The sequence below is a fragment of the Anolis carolinensis genome, chromosome 4 (genome assembly GCF_035594765.1).
Source record: "Anolis carolinensis isolate JA03-04 chromosome 4, rAnoCar3.1.pri, whole genome shotgun sequence".
NCBI classification, from domain to species: Eukaryota; Metazoa; Chordata; class Lepidosauria; order Squamata; family Dactyloidae; genus Anolis; species Anolis carolinensis.
Window position 1 is genome coordinate 3760008 of NC_085844.1, and position 19011 is coordinate 3779018.

At 40.9% G+C, this 19011-nt stretch overlaps 1 protein-coding gene across 3 annotated transcripts in view; it reads right to left on the reverse strand.

The window, feature by feature from the left end:
- recql4 (RecQ like helicase 4) overlaps nucleotides 1–19011 on the reverse strand; it is a 70613-nt gene that overhangs the window by 10600 nt on the left and 41002 nt on the right. For all 3 annotated transcript variants that reach the window (XM_062979895.1, XM_062979894.1, XM_062979893.1), the window contains 5 exons: nucleotides 18490–18691; nucleotides 12197–12474; nucleotides 9332–9469; nucleotides 7189–7345; nucleotides 5795–5924 (listed from right to left, as the gene is read on the reverse strand). In XM_062979895.1, coding sequence (XP_062835965.1) covers nucleotides 5795–5924; nucleotides 7189–7345; nucleotides 9332–9469; nucleotides 12197–12474; nucleotides 18490–18691 — 905 coding nt within the window. The remainder of the gene's footprint in view (nucleotides 1–5794; nucleotides 5925–7188; nucleotides 7346–9331; nucleotides 9470–12196; nucleotides 12475–18489; nucleotides 18692–19011) is intronic.

A 19011-nucleotide genomic window follows, 5' to 3' on the forward strand; every position in this document is an offset into this window, starting at 1 on the left:
GAGGAGTAACATCTGAGGTCGATATGACATGAATCAAGGTGCACACAAAGGTGTTAGTGGATGAATTTAACTATACAGTAAAGTCTCACATATCCAACATTACCTTATCCAACGTTCTGGATTATCCAACGCATTTTTGTAGTCAATGTTTTCAATACATCGTAATATTTTGGTGCTAAATTCGTAAATACAGTAATTACAACATAGCATTACTGTGTATTGAACTACTTTTTCTGTCAAATTTGTTGCATAACATGATGTTTTGGTGCTTAATTTGTAAAACCGAATTTGTAAAACCGAAATCATAACCGAATTTGATCTTTAATAGGCTTTTCCTTAATGCCTCCTTATTATCCAACATATTCGCTTATCCAACATTCTGCCGGCCCGTTTATGTTGGATAAGTGAGACTCTACTGTACATGCATTTTAAATTTTATAATTAATGGTTTTATAGAGTCTAATTAGAGTTTTAATTGATGTGGTACTGTTTTATTGTTTATTAATATGTCATTGTTTTATTGAATGTATTTTGGGCAGTGTAATTCACCGACTGTTGTGAGCTGCCCTGAGTCCCTCTGGGTGAGAAGGGTGGGGTAAAAATGATGTAAATAAATTCTGCAGATTGTCTTTGCAATTGGATTATTGTTTTCTTTACTGATTTTTATTAAGATTTTGTATCTTTTATCAATAAACCAAGTCTGCTGTGGTGGAGTGTGTGTTAAGAGCAAGGCGAACCAGTGCTGAGGTGCAATAGCGCCCACATTTTGCTTGATATTCAAGTGCTTCTTGTAGGTCAGAGCATGGTCATGGGTGTGCTCTAATGCTCCAGTGGGATTCCTTCCCAGGTCATCCTCAGAGCTTGGGATTCTTTTCTGTTCTTAAGGTGGAAAGCACACGTCTGTGTTTTAGATGGATTTGGGATCAGCTGGTTTCCCCTGTAATAGGCAGTAAGAGCACCTAAAGCTTCAGAGAGCTTCTGTTCAACCATTTCGCAGCTCTCTGCTTGGGCGGTGATGGCACGATGATTTTGGGCAAGAAATATTCTTCCTTTATCCCGAGGCAATGGCGAGCTCTCCTTGAATCAGGAACCCAGATTTGGTGTCCGTATAATTCTTCATGATCACACCGAATGAGTGTCGAATTTTGCAAAAGAATTTAGGTATTTTTAACAGGTGGATTTCTTTCCCTTCTGGCTGCAGAACTCATCTGTGCCAAGGTGTTTTGTGAATCTCAGAAGCTTTGGAAGAAAGGGAAGGGAGGAGGAGCTGTTTTCAAAGCTCTTAATTCATCCCTGACACTTTGCGCTGCGGCGAGCATTGTACAAATTAATTAAACAAACGGCAAGAGCAACGCTATTAGGGATTCAATTTCCACTCCGGCATCCTCCAAGGAGATGCATTCAAAGGCAGCTGGCACAGAAATAGCCATTTGGAACACTTCCAGTTTTTTTCTTTCACACAGCTAGAAAATTAGTTAGAAGCGTAATTCATTTGTATTATTATAGAAGCATGAAAACAAATACACTTCGCCTACATCATTGAACATTTTAACACGGGAAACAGAATGATGTTTTCATCTGTTAAGATGTTTTGTATGCATATTTTAATGCGTAAGGGGTTTCTTTGCTTTGATATGAATAAAGAAAGTTTTGAAGATGTATTTTGCTAAGTTTTTTCAACTATAACTATTGACTTTCCTTTGTAGAGAGAGAAAAGGGGTATAAATAAACATCATCATAATTGTGTTGTTGAAGGCCTTCATGGCTGGAATCACTGGATTGTGGTGAATTTTCCGGGCTGTCCGGCCATGTTCCAGAAGCATTCTCTCCTGACGTTTCGCCCACATCTATGGCACACATGCCCAGAGGTTGTAAGGTCTGTTGAAAATGAGGCAAGTGGGGTTTATATACCTGTGGAAAGTCCAGAGTGGGAGAAAGAACTCTTTCTGTCAGAAGCAAGTGTGAATATTGGAACTGGCCAGCCTGATTAGCATTGAATGGTCTTGTAGCTTCAAAGCCTGGCTGCTTCTTGCCTAGGGGAATCTTTTGTTGGGAGGTGTTAAAGAGCCCTGATTGTTTCCTGTCTGGAATAATATGCTGTTTCCAAATTGGTTCAATGAATATTATTATTATTTGAGAACACAGAAATGCTGGACCACTCTAACAGCCACCATGTCAGACAACACAGAGAAACCACTGAAATCCATATGAAGCATATGGACTGTCGGGGTGGCGATGGGTGAGACTCTGGTTGCCATGCAGAGTGGGTTCCAAAATCATCATCCTGGTCTCACTGATCCCTCCTTCTCCAGGCTGCCTTCTCATACGGAGAATCAGCACTGGTCAACAAAACGCCAGCAGTCGAATATTCAGTTGAATCCAACGGTAATTAATCTTTATTTACATCGCTATTACAGTAGCACTCATCAGCAATAAGTCCTAGACACATGGCAGTGTCTCCTCGGCTACGGAGCAAAACATTCTCTGTCCATCTTCAGTGAACGCTCACGCCGAACACAGAACACTCCCCTGCATACCACAGATCATGTAGGAAGTCCCGGTCAATCAGACTTGACCCCATTGGCCCATTGGTCCTGTGTTACATCAATCAAAGCAGGCTCCTTTTAACTCCTCTGCTGCTGAAATGCCTTGCCGAAACTCATACAGAAAACATTCCAAACAGCCTAGATTGATTTTAACATTTCACACAATTCACAATACCCTGACATGGACAGTGTCAACAGAAAGGAGGAAACCATGAAAACGAACACAATCTGGCTACCAATATTAGAAAAAAAACTCTAGAATCAGGACAGTAAACAAAGAACAACACTCAGAAAACGGAAGAATTCTAGACATGAATCAATCAGGCCAGCTAACACATTCTCCCTCCAGTTCTACATCATAGAAAGAAAGGTTAATTAGAAGGTCAGAAAGACTTCGTGAGAAGCAGGCCTTGAAATCCAGGTGCCGAAGGGATGATGTCATGGCTTCTTGGTCAGGTTTGGGTTTAAATTGAGTGATATTTTCCTGGTCTCTTCAGAGCAGACAACGTTGCGTCAATATCAAGTTCATGTTTAGCTCTCAAGTTTGCCTGGGTTCCTGTAATAAAGCTCCGGGGCTGTGGTGCAGACGGGAGAGCAAGCCATTGCAATTAACTGCAATGAATCACTGACCAGGAGGTCATAAGTTCGAGGCCCGCTCGGAGCTATGTTGTTGTCTTTGTCCTGTGTTAAAAAGGCATTGAATGTTTGCCTAATATATGTAATGTGATCCGCCCTGAGTCCCCTTCGGGGTGAGAAGGGCGGAATATAAATGATGTAAATAAATAAAAATAAATAAATAATAGTTTTGCCTTGGAACAGTTCCTGTTTTCATGTTTATGGATGTATGCCTATGTTCCTTACTTTATAGAATTTGTGTACCTTATTATAATTATTGCCCAAGTTTTTAATTGTTGTTGATGTTGATTATATGTTTTTATGTAATTATTATGTTTTAATGCATTCATTTGTTTTTTAATCTGTTGTTATTGGGGCTTGTCCCCATGTGAGCCACCCCAAGTCCCTTCGGGGAGATGGAGGCGGGATACAAAAATAAAGTACAGTAGAATCTCACTTATCCAAGATAAACGGGCTGGCAGAACCTTGGATAAGCGAAAATCTTGGATAATAAGGAGGGATTAAGAAAAAAGCCCATTAAACCTAAAATTACATTATGATTTTACAAATTAAGCACCAAAACATCATGTTATACAACAAATTTGACAGAAAAAGCAGTTCAATACACAGTAATGTTATGTAGTAATTACTGTATTTACGAATTCAGCACCAAAACATTGCAACATTTACTACAAAAACAATGACTACTAAAAGGCAGACTGCCTTGGATAATACAGAACCTTGGATAAGTGAAGCTTGGATAAGTGAGATTCTACTGTAGTTGTTATTATTGTTCTTATTATTATGTCACAGCAAACAAGATAGATATGCTGGATTTCGTATCACAAAATCACAAGTCGAACACTTCCCAAGTGTCTAGGACTGTGTGATGTATTTTCGGATGATGCGTGCAGATCCCAGTAGGGTGGCCTTTTGCAGTTGGCAGATCGTAATTTTGTCAATGTCTATTGTTTCCAAATGCCGGCTGAGGTCTTTTGGAACAGCACCCAATGTGCCGATCACCACCGGGACCACCTGCACTGGTTTCTGCCAGAGTCTTTGAAGTTCAATCTTGAGGTCCTGATAGCGGCTGAGTATTATTATTATTATTATTATTATTATTATTATTATTAACACTTAAAAGAGTGGGATGGGAAGGAGTAAAAGTTTCACGGAATGATTTGCAATCAAAAAGCATTATTGCCATTGCTATAGGGACAAACCCCATGCTTCTCTACAAATCTGTAAGTCCATGTGATGAAGTCCTTAGATTATGTTGGTTCTCTCCATGGACCCCATGCCCCAGAGACTCCTAAGGAACTACTATGATTCTATGTTTGAAACGTATATTTTAATTTATAATGTATTTTAATAGTTTTAACTGTTTTATGTGCTGTTTTATATTGGTTTGTATGGGCATCTAATGGTTGCCACTGTTGTAAGCCGCCCTGAGTCCCTTCGGGTGAGAAGGGCGGGATATAAATGTGATAAATAAATAATAATAATAATAATAATAATTACTATTATTATTATTGACACAACAACGTTGTATGACACAGCAAACAAGATAGATATGCTGGATTTCGTTTCACAAAATCACAAGTCGAACACTTCCCAAGTGTCTAGGACTGTGTGATGTATTTTCGGATGATGCATGCAGATCCCAGTAAGGTGGCCTTTTGCAGTTGGCAGATCGTAATTTTGTCAATGTCTATTGTTTCCAAATGCCGGCTGAGATCTTTTGGCACGGCACCCAATGTGCCCATCACCACCGGGACCACCTGCACTGGTTTCTGCCAGAGTCTTTGAAGTTCAATCTTGAGGTCCTGATAGCGGCTGAGTTTTTCCTGTTGTTTTTCATCTATGCGACTGTCACCTGGGATGGCGACATCAATGATCCAAACTTTGTTCTTTTCCACAACTGTGATGTCTGGTGTGTTGTGTTCCAGAACTTTGTCAGTCTGGATTCGGAAGTCCCACAGTATCTTTGCGTGCTCATTTTCCAATACTTTTGCAGGTTTGTGATCCCACCAGTTCTTAACTGCAGGGAGGTGATACTTGAGGCATAGGTTCCAATGAATCATTTGGGCCGCATAGTTGTGCCTCTGTTTGTAGTCTGTCTGTGCGATTTTCTTACAGCAGCTGAGGATATGATCAATGGTTTCATCGGTTTCCTTGCACAGTCTGCACTTTGGGTCATCAGCTGATTTTTCGATCTTGGCCTTAATTGCCTTTGTCCTGATGTCTTGCTCCTGGGCTGCAAGGATCAGGCCTTCTGTCTCCTTCTTCAGGGTCCCATTCGTGAGCCAGAGCCAGGTCTTCTCTTTATCAGCTTTTCCTTCAATTTTGTCAAGGAACTACTACTACTATTATTATTATTATTATTATTATTATTATTATTATTATTATTATTATGGGACTATTGATCTTTGTATTTTTGGACTATTGCTATTCCATAGCACCTTTTCCACTGCTTTTTAGGAAATGATCATGTTTCCTTTGTATATGCTTTTTGTAAATAAACTGCTATAGACAGCTCATGCTGGACTCGGTGTGATGCTGTGTGAAAAGGCGTTCCTCCCTTCCTGGGCTAGAGAGCAACCTCCGCCTAGAACTGCATTGGCCTTCCTCACCTCTGGGCCACTGTCCGCAGCTGCTGGGGTCCCCCGTAGCAGATCACTCGACAGGAGGAGAAGGTGGGGTGCAGCATCTCCAGCCAGCGCTGCGGGTGAAGCTCCAGGTAGCACAGAAGCGTCTCGATACCTGGACAAAGAGAGGAAGGAGCTGGTCAATGGGAGAAAGGGGTGTTCTGGGGGATCTGGGTATGTGATGCTTCTTGGCATCCATCTGTTGTAAACAACTTCCTCATTAAGAATAATTATAAACTATTCAGATTTTTACTTAGTTACTTACAAAGCCTATTTGAATTTGGGATCTGGGGAAAATGCCAAAGTTTGCCCATGTCTGCTATACAGGGTCGTGTTCTACCCCAGCAAAGTACAGGAAGGCAGCAGATACGAGGGCTGAATGAAAAGTAATGCCTCCACCTTCGTAACTCAACAGATGGCAGTCCTGGTCTGCGGCAGGTCCTGGCTTGTTCAGTAGACTCTCCTCTACAGTTCCATTTGGAGGAAAGCCTTAGCATTGAACGGTTGTGTTGTCAAAGTGCAAAGAATGGAACCCTGCACAGACGGTTTCACTTGGTGGGAAGCCTTAGCATTGAACGGTTGTGTTGTCAAACTGCGAAGTATGAAACCCTGCACAGACAGGGAAGCCTTAGCACTGAATGGTTGTGTTGTTAAGGGCAAAGTATGGAACCCTGCGCAGATGGTCGGTCAATGCGACTTAAGCAACATGCAGTCATTGAATTCTTGACAGCAGAAGGTGTCACCCCAAGGGAGATTCATCAGAGAATGCAAATTGTTTATGACAATTGTGTTGATGTGAGTCCTGTGCATCGTTGGGCAAGTAAGTTTAAAGATGTTGAGGTGGGAACATCTGACTTGCGTGACAAACAAAGAGTTGGACGTCCTGTGACAGCAACCACCGAGTTTCACAAGCAAAAGGTTGGCAGGTTGATTCAGGATGATGGTCGTATCACTCAGAAATTTCAAGCATCATCAGCATTTCACAAGAACGTGTGGGTCACAATATGCTTTGCTTGGCTATTGGAAGATCTGTGCACGATGGGTCCTGTGAGACATCGGTTGCGGAAACAGAGTGTCGACTTCTTCCGTGACGGCTTCAGAAAACTTGTTCATCGTTGGCAGAAATGTATCCAATTGTCTGGTGATTGTGTGGAAAAGTGATTAGTGGTCGTTAAAGAGCACATTCTAAGGATTATTTCTGTGTTTGATTTATTAAAATATTCCTATCCAAACCCAAGTAACGAAGGTGGAGGCATTACTTTTCATTCAACCCTCGTACATTTTGCTCCAATGTCAAGGGTCTGCTGCCTCTGTTTCAGGGAAGATAATCCTGCTCTTACTTCATTATTCCCCCAATTCTCGATCTCAGGGCTCCTCACCTTCCTCTCGGAAGTCCAGGGCTTCCACGGTCGGCTGGATAGGGATGGCTCTCTCGTGTCTGTAACACACTCTTTGTTGCCCGGCGCCCGAGCTTGGATTCTCTCCTCCGCTTTCCTCTGAGAGAGCCAACATCTCCGCATCCTCCACTTCATCGCCCTGCAGATTGAAAGTGTCTTTGTCACATCCAAAGTCTCTGGAGGCAGACTGCCTTCTCTCGAGAGGCCCAATTAGTGCCAGCCCCAATGCCATTCTGATGCTTATTATTATAATGATTAATACTGGTGGTATCTCTGCCGGGATTTGTTTCCAGGACCCACAGAGGATACCAAAATCCAAGGAAGCTCAAGTCCCGTGATATACAATGGTGGAGTGAAATGGTGCACTTGTTATAAAAAGCAGGGAGGGGCAAGGTTTGCTTTTTGGAATTAGTAATTTTTCTTTTAGAATATTTTTGAGCCGTGGGTTGGTTAATTGGGAAGAAAACCGGCCACAGAACTTAGTGTGGGTCACAGTTGTGATTCAGGCAAAGCTGGGCCATCTTCTTAACAGCATGATGTCTATTTTCCCAGAGGCCTGCATACCATTGAGGTCATACCAATGTTTATGCACAGATCCTGGGGGCCTGTCTGACTGGAGTGACATGGATTTAGGCATTTACTCAAGAATGAGCTCAATAGTAGCCTTCTGTTCTCTGTATATTAATATATATTTTATAGAAATACATTAAATACCATTAAAATAAAAAAATAGCCCTGCTCGTTGTTGACCTAAGCTACCCGAAATATAGTTGCATCTATCAAGTAGGAAATTTAGGTACCACTTATGTGGGGAGGCTAATTTAACTAATTTACGACACCATAAAAATAATCCAGCAGCATTTGGAATGAGGAAGTATCCAAGGAGTCGGTGTCACAGTGGATGATGAAGCAACTGCTCCCGTGGCCGGAATCAAGCACACCCTCAGGAAGCTGGAAGCTGGAGAAGGTTAAATTGCCTCTGTGTCTCTGTCTCTGTGTTCATATGGCATTGAATGTTTGCCATGTATGTGTACATTGTGATCCACCCTGAGTCCCCTTCGGGGTGAGAAGAAAGAGCGGAATATAAATACTGTAAATAAAATAAATACAGTAGAGTCTCACTTATCCAACATTCGCTTATCCAACGTTCTGGATTATCCAACACATCTTTGTAGTCAATGTTTTCAATACATCGTGATATTTTGGTGCTAAATTCGTAAATACAGTAATTACTACGTAGCATTACTGCCTATTGAACTACTTTTTCTGTCAAATTTGTTGTATAACATGATGTTTTGGTGCTTAATTTGTAAAATCATAACCTAATTTGATGTTTAATAGGCTTTTCCTTAATCTCTCCTTATTATCCAACATATTGATGTTCCTCCAGCAACAGCAAGGATGTCCCTCTGGGCAGCTAAACCTGGCAATTCTAACTCGATGGCCCCCCCAAGAGGGTCTTCCTCCAGGGGCAAACCAATGGGCAACTTGGAAGTCCCTGAACAGACTCAGAAGTGGAGTGGGCAGATCAAAAGACAACTTGGCAAGGTGGCCCTACCTGGAGGAATCCTCCACCTTGTGTGACTGTGGAGCAGAACAAACAACTCCGCATATGTATGCTTGCCCACAATGCCCTGCCTCATGCACGGAGGAGGAGTTGTTTAAAAGCTACAGACAATGCAGTTGCTGTTGCCCGCTTTTGGTCCAAAACTATTTAGTTGCTTGTGATTTCTTCTTTTTTTATTTCCATTATTTGAAATGTATTTGTTGTACAGTACTTTTGACACGAAATAAATAAATCCAACATATTCGCTTATCCAACGTTCTGCCAGCCTGTTTATGTTGGATAAGTGAGACTCTACTGTAATAAATAAATAGGTCAATGCCTGGATCCAAGACCTGTGTGTTTGAATCAGGCCTATTCACAGCTGTAACCAAAAAAGATGTTGCCTTCTTTCCCAATATAAACATATTTCGTGTTGGCATCACATGGGGCAAAACACAGTCCTGGACAGTAAGCCAGAGGACACTACCAAGCCACCCGCAATAGAGCTTGCAAACATGAAAAGGAGGAGGAAGAGGCTATTCATTCGCTGTGTCCATCATCCCCATCCCCTTCCCTGACCTTGCTGAGCTGCTGCTGCTTTTGGTGGAGCTCCCGGCACTTGCATCGGGGGAAGACCTTCTGCACCAGCCTCTTCACCGTGAAGAAGTCAACGGTGTCCGCGTAGATGTGCCGCCTCAATTCATGCAAGTCCTCTCCCTGCAGAAGGAGAAGGAAAAGGTCAACGTGAACTGGAGGAAAGGGAGGCAGGTTGGGAAAGAAGCCCTTCCGACTAAATTGTTTGGAAAGACAGAAAGGGGATGAAAATGCAGACCTGAATTCTTTTCCATAGGCGTGGAAGAGGATTTAGGGCTTCCCAGACATTTTGGACTACAGGTCCCTTCAAGATTGACACCAGCTGTGGCTCCTGGGAACTGAAGTCCACCAATATCTAACAGTTCTCCAGTCCTGCTGTAAAGAGCTAATAACGACTGCCACCACTTTGTGAAGATGCAACCACCAAAGACTCAGGGAGGAGACCTTTTACTTTTTTTTTCTTTCTTCTTATTCACTTTAGATGGTAGCGTAACTTGGTTTATAATATATGCGACAGAGGTTTAGATGTTGGAAGAACAATGACAAGTTTATCCAGGCACAAAGCTTAGTGGTTACAATGTTGTTTCTCACTTGGAGGTATTTTTATTAACAGTTGCAATACTAGAATGAGATGAGTCAAACTCCCTAAAGTGTCACTTCTGCTACTTTTAAACCGCAGTCACCCCTGTGATATACGATCACAGATTCTCTGTTCCTTACCAGGACACAGACTACATTAAATAAGTTACCAAACTTAATTTAAACCGACTCAAAATGAACAATTGAGTCTCCTTGATCCTCTCAACCTAGGATCAATCTTCCCTGTGCCTCATCAGAGCACAGACTGAACTTTTTAAAAACTGCACTTCTTCAACAAAACAGCAGTTGGCTCCGCCTACTTCTCCATGGCAACCAGCCTCTGAATGCTGAGAGGCAATAACTGTAATACTTACCCTTTTAAAACACAAACACACAATTAAACATAACATCTGTAAACCAAAAATTCGTACTTCATTACACCTGCCTTTTGGGGTACAGTACAGTACAATACAAATATCCTGCTGACAATATACAATGTTCTAACTCTGATAATGTTGAGGGTATCTTCTGTTGGGGTATTGTATTGTGTAGCTTTGAATTTTCACTTGTGGTTTAAAGCAAACTGATTGTGTGTGTCTGTAATGCAGCAAGTAATCCAGCATTCCAGAAATGTAAGAGTGAATTGCATAGAGTAGCGATTTATTGCTAGAGGGAAACAGTGTATACGAAACAGGACATTCGTCATTGCCGTAGAATGTGGGTGGTGACAACAGAACAGAGGAGATGACTTCTCACGTGGCGATCGATCATGTCGGGTGCTCAAAGGCTATGCTCCGGCAAGACTATGTAAATAGTGTAAATTACTTCAACAAAGATAAGAGCTGCTGATTTCAGCCGATAGTCGGGAAGTGTGAGTTCATTTCCGTGCAACTAAGCAGATTGCTAGATCGCCAGAGAAGAAGGTAAATTGAGGCGGAAGGTGAATGAGTCTCAATTTAACAATTTCTTGACATTTTCCGCCATTTCTGAAGAAGCCCATTTTACATAAATAGGTTCCCAAGGCCTATATCCTTTGTTCATTAGCTTAAAAATCCTCATTAGAGAAAATTGTTAAAAGGAGGGAGTCGTGTTTTTAACTACAGTACAAGTTGCGAGATTTGCTCTGTTCTTGTTGTGTGTTTTCAAGTCGTTTCTAGCAGTGACCCTATCACAGGGTTATTTGGAAAGGTTTGTTTAGAGGGGTCTGTTTAATTCAGGGATGCCCCAATCCACATGTTGATGGACAGCAACTCATAGTAGATCAACCCAACATAGCCATATGGTGAAGAATGCTGGGACATACAATGCAACCATATATGCAGGTCTCTTTGATCCGTCTTCCTTTTGAATTCCTTCAATTTATGTAATTCTATTGATACTCAATTTATGTAATTCTATTGAGTCCCTATAGCGCAGCGTGTTAAACCACTGAGCTGCTGAACTTGCTGACTGAAAGGTTGGCGGTTTGAATACAGGGAGCGGAGTGAGCTCCCGCTGTTAGCCCCAGCTTCTACCAACCTAGAAGTTGGAAAACATGCAAAGGTGAGTAGATCAATAGGTACCGCTCTGGTGGAAAGGTAATGGCGCTCCATACAGTCATGCCAGCCACATGATCTTGGAGGTGTCTATGGACAACGCCGGCTCTTTGGCTTAGAAATGGAGATGAGCACCAGCCCCCGGAGTCGGACACGACTGGACTTTATACCTTTACCTATTGATACTCTTCCTTTAGCCTGAGAAGGAGAAAGCCTTTGCTTTCCTCTGAGGCTGAGATAGTGTCACTTATCAAAAGTGTAGTGTTTATTTATCATCTCTTGTCCCATCAGGAGCCCTGGGACAATAATAGTATGGAACATGATTTTTGTTCCTGGGTTATAAATGTCATTTCCTAATTGGTTTGATCATAAAACCATGGAAAGAGTTTATCAAACTGCAAAAACTTTGTTTTGGTAGGAGGGACATCCTGCTATAGCACATTTTGTGCTAGTTTTCAACTAATTCAAGAAATACAATTATTATTATTATTATTATTATTATTATTATTATTATTATTATTATTATTATTAATAGTAAAGGTGCTCCATGCAGTCATGCCTTTGGCCACATGACCTTGGAGGTGTCTACGGACAACGCCGGCTCTTGGGCTTAGAAATGGAGATGAGCACCAACCCCCAGAGTCGGTCACGACTGGACTTAACGTCAGGGGAAACCTTTACCTTTTATTATTATTCAGCCCCCTCCCAAGGACAGACAGACCCAACCAGGCCTCACCTCTGGGTGCAAGAAGAGGTGGCAATGGGCCGGCTTCCCGTCCCTTCCGGCCCGCCCGATCTCCTGGACGTAGCTCTCGAAGTTCTTGGGCATGTTGTAGTGGATGACGCCTCGCACGTCGGACTTGTCCAGCCCCATCCCGAAGGCCACCGTTGCCGCCACCACCCTCAGCTGGCCGGACATGAAGTTGTTCTGCACCCGGCGCCGCTCGGCGGAAGAAAGGCCGGCGTGGTAGGCATCGGCGATCCACTTCAGAGGGCGGCGGATGCTCTTTTTAGCTGCACAAAAGCCGGGAGAAACCCTCAGTCCACAGGCCAAAAGACTCTCCTCTAATAGAAGCTAAAACCCAGCTCAGAGATTCCAAGCCACTGTCTCCAATTTCCATGACAGTTTGGCAAAATCAAGATTTCCCTTTGAATAAAAATATTTTTAAGACATAGATGGTTGCATCTGCGGAAATGGAGAACTGACTGTACCGAGGCTGAGGTTCCTCTTATACTGCCATATAAAATCCAGATTACCGTATATACTTGAGTATAAGATGACCCAAATATAAGCCGAGGCACCTAATTTTACCACAAAAACTGGGAAAACTTATTGACTCGAGTATAAGACGAGGGTGGGAAATGCAGCAGCTACGGGTCAAATTCAAAAATAAAAATAGATATTAATAAAATTGCATTATTTGAGGCATCAGTAGGTTAAATGTTTTTGAATATTTATATAGAACTGTAATTTAAGATAATAATAAAACTTCAATAAGATAAGACTGTTCAACTCTGAATACCTATATATTCAAGTATAAGCCGACCTGAATAGAAGCTGGCCAGGAACCTCACTCGAGTATAAGCCGAGGGGAGCTTTTTCAGCCCTAAAAAAAGGGCTGAAAAACTAGGCTTATACTCAAGTATATACAGGATCTGCTTTGAACTGGATTAAATGGCAATGTAGACTCATATAATCCAGTTCTATGAGGAATATTCCGCTGCCAAATATATCCTGAGTTTTTCCTAATGTTTAGCTGGAATCTCTTTTCTTGCAGTTTGTACTCATTGCTCCAATGCAATTTAGTCTCTATGCCAGTGGTTCTCAACCTGGGGTCCCCAGATGTTTTTGGCTTCAGTTCCCAGAAATCCTAACAGCTGGTAAACTGGCTAGGATTTCTGGGAGTTGTAGGCCAAAAACATCTGGGACCCCAGGCTGAGAACCACTTCTCTATGTTATCAAGGCACATTAACCCACCATGAAAGATTTATAGCTCACCAAGAGCTCAGAAATCTATATATATACTAGCTGTGCCCAGCCACGCGTTGCTGTGTTGTTGTCTGGTGTTGTTGGTGAGAAATTGTTGAGGTAGTGGTGGTATTGAATGTCTGTTGTATGGTTGTCTTTATGTTTAGTATACATTTGGTTGTTTGTGTACTGTGAAAGTGGTGAGGGTAGAGGACACTGTTTATGTTGGATTAGTGAGACTCTACTGTATATTTATAATCTTATATTATCTGCCTAGAACTGCCCCTTCTACACAGCTGTATAAAATGCACACTGAAGCGAATTATCTGGCAGTGTGGACTCAAGATAATCCAGTTCAAAGCAGATAAGATTCTAAATGGGTAATATAGTTGTGTGGAAGGGCCTTGAGTCTACACTGCCATATAATTCAGTTAAAATCAGATAATCTGTATCTTATAGGCAGTGTGGAAGAGGCCTGAGGCCTAACTGTGCCTGTCCCCTAGACTGAGTAGGTTGCTAGGAGACCAAGTGGGTGGAGCTTAGTCCTCTAACTGGCAGCAATTGGATAAAAACAATTATTCCTTTCCCTCTAATTAGGACTTTATTTTTCTTTTCTTTTTGTCGTATCAACCTAGAGCCATGGATGATGGGTTGTGTTGTCAAATTTCGAGGTTGGGGGCCCTGTAGTTTTGTTGTTTTGTCCGCTGCCCTGATGCCATCACTCTTTTATATATATAGATATGGGTAATGAAATTTCGGCCTAGGACAAAACAACAAAACTATACATCCCAGAAACACTAAACTTGGCAGCACAACCCCTCATCCATGCCTCTACGTTCATACAACAAAAAGAAAAGAAAAATAAAGTCCTAATTAGAGGAAGAGGAATAATTGTTTTTATTTCGAAAAAGCCTTAAAACCTGGTTTTTCCAGAGGGCCTTCGACGACTAATTTTTGGGGGTTGATTTGTCCGCCCATTTAATTTAATTAAAGAGTGTTCTGCCATGATTATTGATACCTTGCTGAATACTTCTGCCACGAAGCTACAGAAGCCCTCTATTTCGGCCTAGAACTGTTTTATCTCCTTGTTTTTAACATGTGATGTATGTATTGATTGTATGACTGCTTTTCATGTTTGATTTTACAATGTGTAATTTGTCACTGTTTTTATTATTGTTGTGAGCCGCCCCAAGTCCCCTCGGGGAGATGGGACGGGATATAAGAATAAATTTATTATTATTATTATTATTATTATTATTATTATTATTATTATTCCAATTGCTACCAGTTAGAAGGCTAAACTCCGCCCACTTGGTCTCCTAGCAACCCACTCAGCCCTGGGGACAGGCAGAGTTAGGCCTCTCTTAGGCCTCTTCCACACTGCCTATAAAATACAGATTATCTGTGTTAGGTTTTACAATGTACTGAGTCATGCACTGCTAATGGGCTTCTATTGGGAATCATTTGGGGAATGTGTTTGGGCCTACTCTAGGTGATTGTCAATGATGCAATCCTGAGTTTGGGTAGGGTTAATTAGTTGGTAACCAATCAGTGATTACTATGTGTATGTATTGTATATAAGGAACCATGTTCAGTGTATTTTCTCCCCCTTTTCCTTTCCTTTTGATGTCGTGACGTCTATATGTAATTAAACCTACTACTACTTGGACAAGATACTACGTTCTGTGGTGAGTCTGTAATATCATCTAGACTAGGGGAAAGACAGTAGTAAAAACTGACAATGGCCGGGCATGTGCTCAAGAGTCTACTATGGAAGCAGACTGAAAGTACTGAGCAGATGTAAGCTACTGGAAGGCGCTGAGACTCTGCAAGCATAAAGTTAAGTCTTAACATACGTTCATACAACAAAAGGCTCCAGCTACTCCAGAAAACAGCCAGGCTTTGAGACTGCAAGGCTATTCGCTGCTATTGCACCTGGCCAACAATGGATTCCCATATGCCACAGCAACGCATGGCCGGGCAAAGCTAGTAAATATATTATTTTCCCCTTTAAAAAAACCCTTTCCAGACTTATGCAGGCTCAAAGCATCAGAAGATCAAGACCAAACCAGCAACAGCTATCATATCTAACCCTTTAATAAATCATACTTATTCTTCAAGACTTTCTGTACATGCATCACTTTTGGCCAAATGGAAATAAACCTCTGTGGTTTGTCTTCAACTTGGTGAGTTGGCTTCTCTGTTCTGGCCTGTTTGGTTTTTAGCATATGGCTCACCAGGCACGGATCCTCTTTAACTGTGGCCCTAGGTCCATTCTACACTGCCATATAATCAGATTATCAAAGTAGATAATCCTCATTATCTGCTTTGAACTGGATTACACGAGTCTACATGGCCATATAATCTAGTTCAATGCAGATAATCTGGGTTTTATATGGCAGTGTATATTCAGAGCAGTTAAACACAATATCTAGAGCAACAGATGGGACATCCTTTCAAATATTTCAACATGGCTCTCATGTCCCTTTATTTATTTATTAGCAACATTTATATCCTGCCCTTCTCACCCCAAAGGGGATTCAGGGAAGCTTACAAGTTATATGTACATACAATATATTATATTATTAGTATAGCACAATATAAGCATTATATAGTATTATATTGTACTATACGACTATATTGAAATATTATTAGTAATATTACATGTAATATACTATTATAATAGTGTAATTATTATTATTACTGTATATACACAAGTATAAGCCTAGTTTTTCAGCCCTTTTTTAAAGACTGAAAAAGCCCCCCTCGGCTTATACTCGGGTGAGGGTCTTAGTTTGCTTATATTTGGATCAGTTTATACTCGAGAATATATGGTACATTTATTATTTTTCTCTATTATTATTGGTATTATTACATTTATTATTTTTCTCTATTATTGTTGCTACTATTACATTAATTTTACTCTATTTATTATTATTATTATTAAATTTATTATTTTACTCTATTTATTATTATTTGTATTATTTTCTTGTATCTATTATTATTATTATTACATGTATTATTTTACTCTATTTATTACTTGTATTATTTTCCTGTATTTATTATTATTATTATTACATGTATTATCTTACTCTATTTTTATTAAAAGGATACATTTATATTGAAGAAGATGAGAATAATGATTTGATCAGAGTTGGACAGTCTTATCTTAAATTTGAGCTTTATGTAAATATTCAAAAACATTTAACCTACTGATGCCTCAATTAATGTGATTATATTGGTATCTGTTTTTATTTCTGAAATTTACCACCCTCGGCTTATACTGGAGTCAATGTTTTCCCAGTTTTTTTGTGGTAAAATTAGGTGCCTCGGCTTATATTTGGGTCGGCTTATACTCGAGTATATACGGTACATTATAATAATAATAATAATAATAAAACTTTATTTATACCCCGCCACCATCTCCCCAACGGGGACTCGGGGCGGCTTACATGGGGCCATGCCCAGAACAGTACAATATAGCAAAATATAAAACAACATATCACGATACAATTAAACAATACAATAAATAATCATATACACTGCAACACAATATATATATATATATATATATATATATATATATATATATATATAACAGGGCGGGCCGCATGAGACACTTAATTAAAACTTGGGGTGAGAAAAGGATAAGAATACAATCAGGGAGACCAGGGACATAAGATAAACACAGTCTAGAGCAGAGGTCCTCAAACTAAGGCCCGGGGGCCGGATGCGGCCCATCGAAGCCATTTATCCGGCCCCCACGGCACAAGGGCAGAAGGGGGTTGGGCTAAATGATCCAAGGGGTCTCTTCTTCTCTTACAACCATTATTATTATTATTATTATTATTATTATTATTATTATTATTATTATTATATTGTATGACACAGAAAACAAAATAGTCATGCTGGATTTCATATCACAAAATCACAAGTCGAACACTTCCCAAGTGTCTAGGACTGTTATTATTATTATTATTATTATTATTATTATTATTATTATTAACATTGAGGCTGGGTGGCCATCTGTCAGGGATGCTTTGCTTGTGCTTTTGGTGTGCAGAGGCAGAAGGGGGTTGGACTAAGGGTCTCTTCCAACCCTCTTTTTTATTATAAGTATGACACAGCAAACAAGATAGATCTGCTGGATTTCGTTTCACAAAATCACAAGTTGAACACTTCCCAAGTGTCTAGGACTGTGTGATGTATTTTCAGATGATGCGTGCAGATCCCAGTAGGGTGTCCTTCTGCAGTTGGCAGATTGTAATTTTGTCAATGTCTATTGTTTCCAAATGCCGGCTGAGATCTTTTGGCACGGCACATTTATTGTTATTGTTATTGTTATTATTATTATTATTAACATTGAGGCTGGGTGGCCATCTGTCAGGGATGCTTTGCTTGTGCTTTCAGTGCACAAAGGCAAAAGGGAATTGGACTCAATGGCCCAAAGGGTCTCTTCCAACCCTCTTTATTATTATTATTATTATTATTATTATTATTATTATTATTATTAATTATTATTGCTCAGTGGCCAACTATAGTCCGGCCCACCAACAGTCCGAAGGATCGTGAACTGGCCCCCTGTTTAAAAAGTTTGGGGACCCCTGATCTAGAGGGTAGATGATGGGGGAGTAACAAAAGAAGTGTGTAATAGTTACTCTCCGAAAGCACATCGGAAAAGCCAGGTTTTTAAATCTTTCCTGAAGGCTAAAAGAGTGGGGGCTTGCCTAATTTCGATGGGCAGTGAGTTCCATAAACGGGGGGCCACAGCAGAAAAGGCCCTCTCCCTTGTTCCCACCAGGCGGGTCTGGGATACAGGCAGTGGCGACAGGAGGGCCTCCCCTGATGATCAAAGAGATCGAGCAGGTAATACATTGTATTACATCATAATATTATTATCAATATTATATGTATATACAATATATTATATTAGTATATGATAATATGAGTATAATATAGTATAATATAATATACTATAGTATAATAATATAACCTTTCTCAGGCTTCTTTTCCCCAAGCTAAACAGACCCAGCTTCCTGGATTTTTCCCAATGATCCCACCTTTGGATTTCTTCCTTTTCGCAGCGGCACTGCCCTCTTCTTCCTCTTGCTCCTCAACACCGGGCCGCTCTTTCAGCTTCACCCCTTGGAGGCAGGTGCGGATGAGCGCTGCAATGCGAGCCGTCTCCTCTCGGCGTGTGCAGTAGATGATGATGGAGTCCAGGCCCCCAAACCGTTCTCCTTGCAGCAAGCTCAGCAGGGCCTGTCACCGCCAGGGGAGAAAAGCAGCATCTCAGCCTAGAAGTGTACGACGGCCTTCCTGCAAAACTCTTGTGAAAAAGCTTTAATTGTGATGGTCTAGACCAGGGATCCCCAAACTACACCACATGCAGCCCATTGAAGCCATTTATATGGCCCCCATGGCACAAAGGCAGACGGGGGTTGGACTAAATGGCCCAAGGGGTGTCTTCCAACACCATTATTATTATTATTGTTATTATTATTATTTTATGACACAGCAAACAAGATAGATATGCTGGATTTCGTTTCACAAAATCATAAGTCGAACACTTCCCAAGTGTC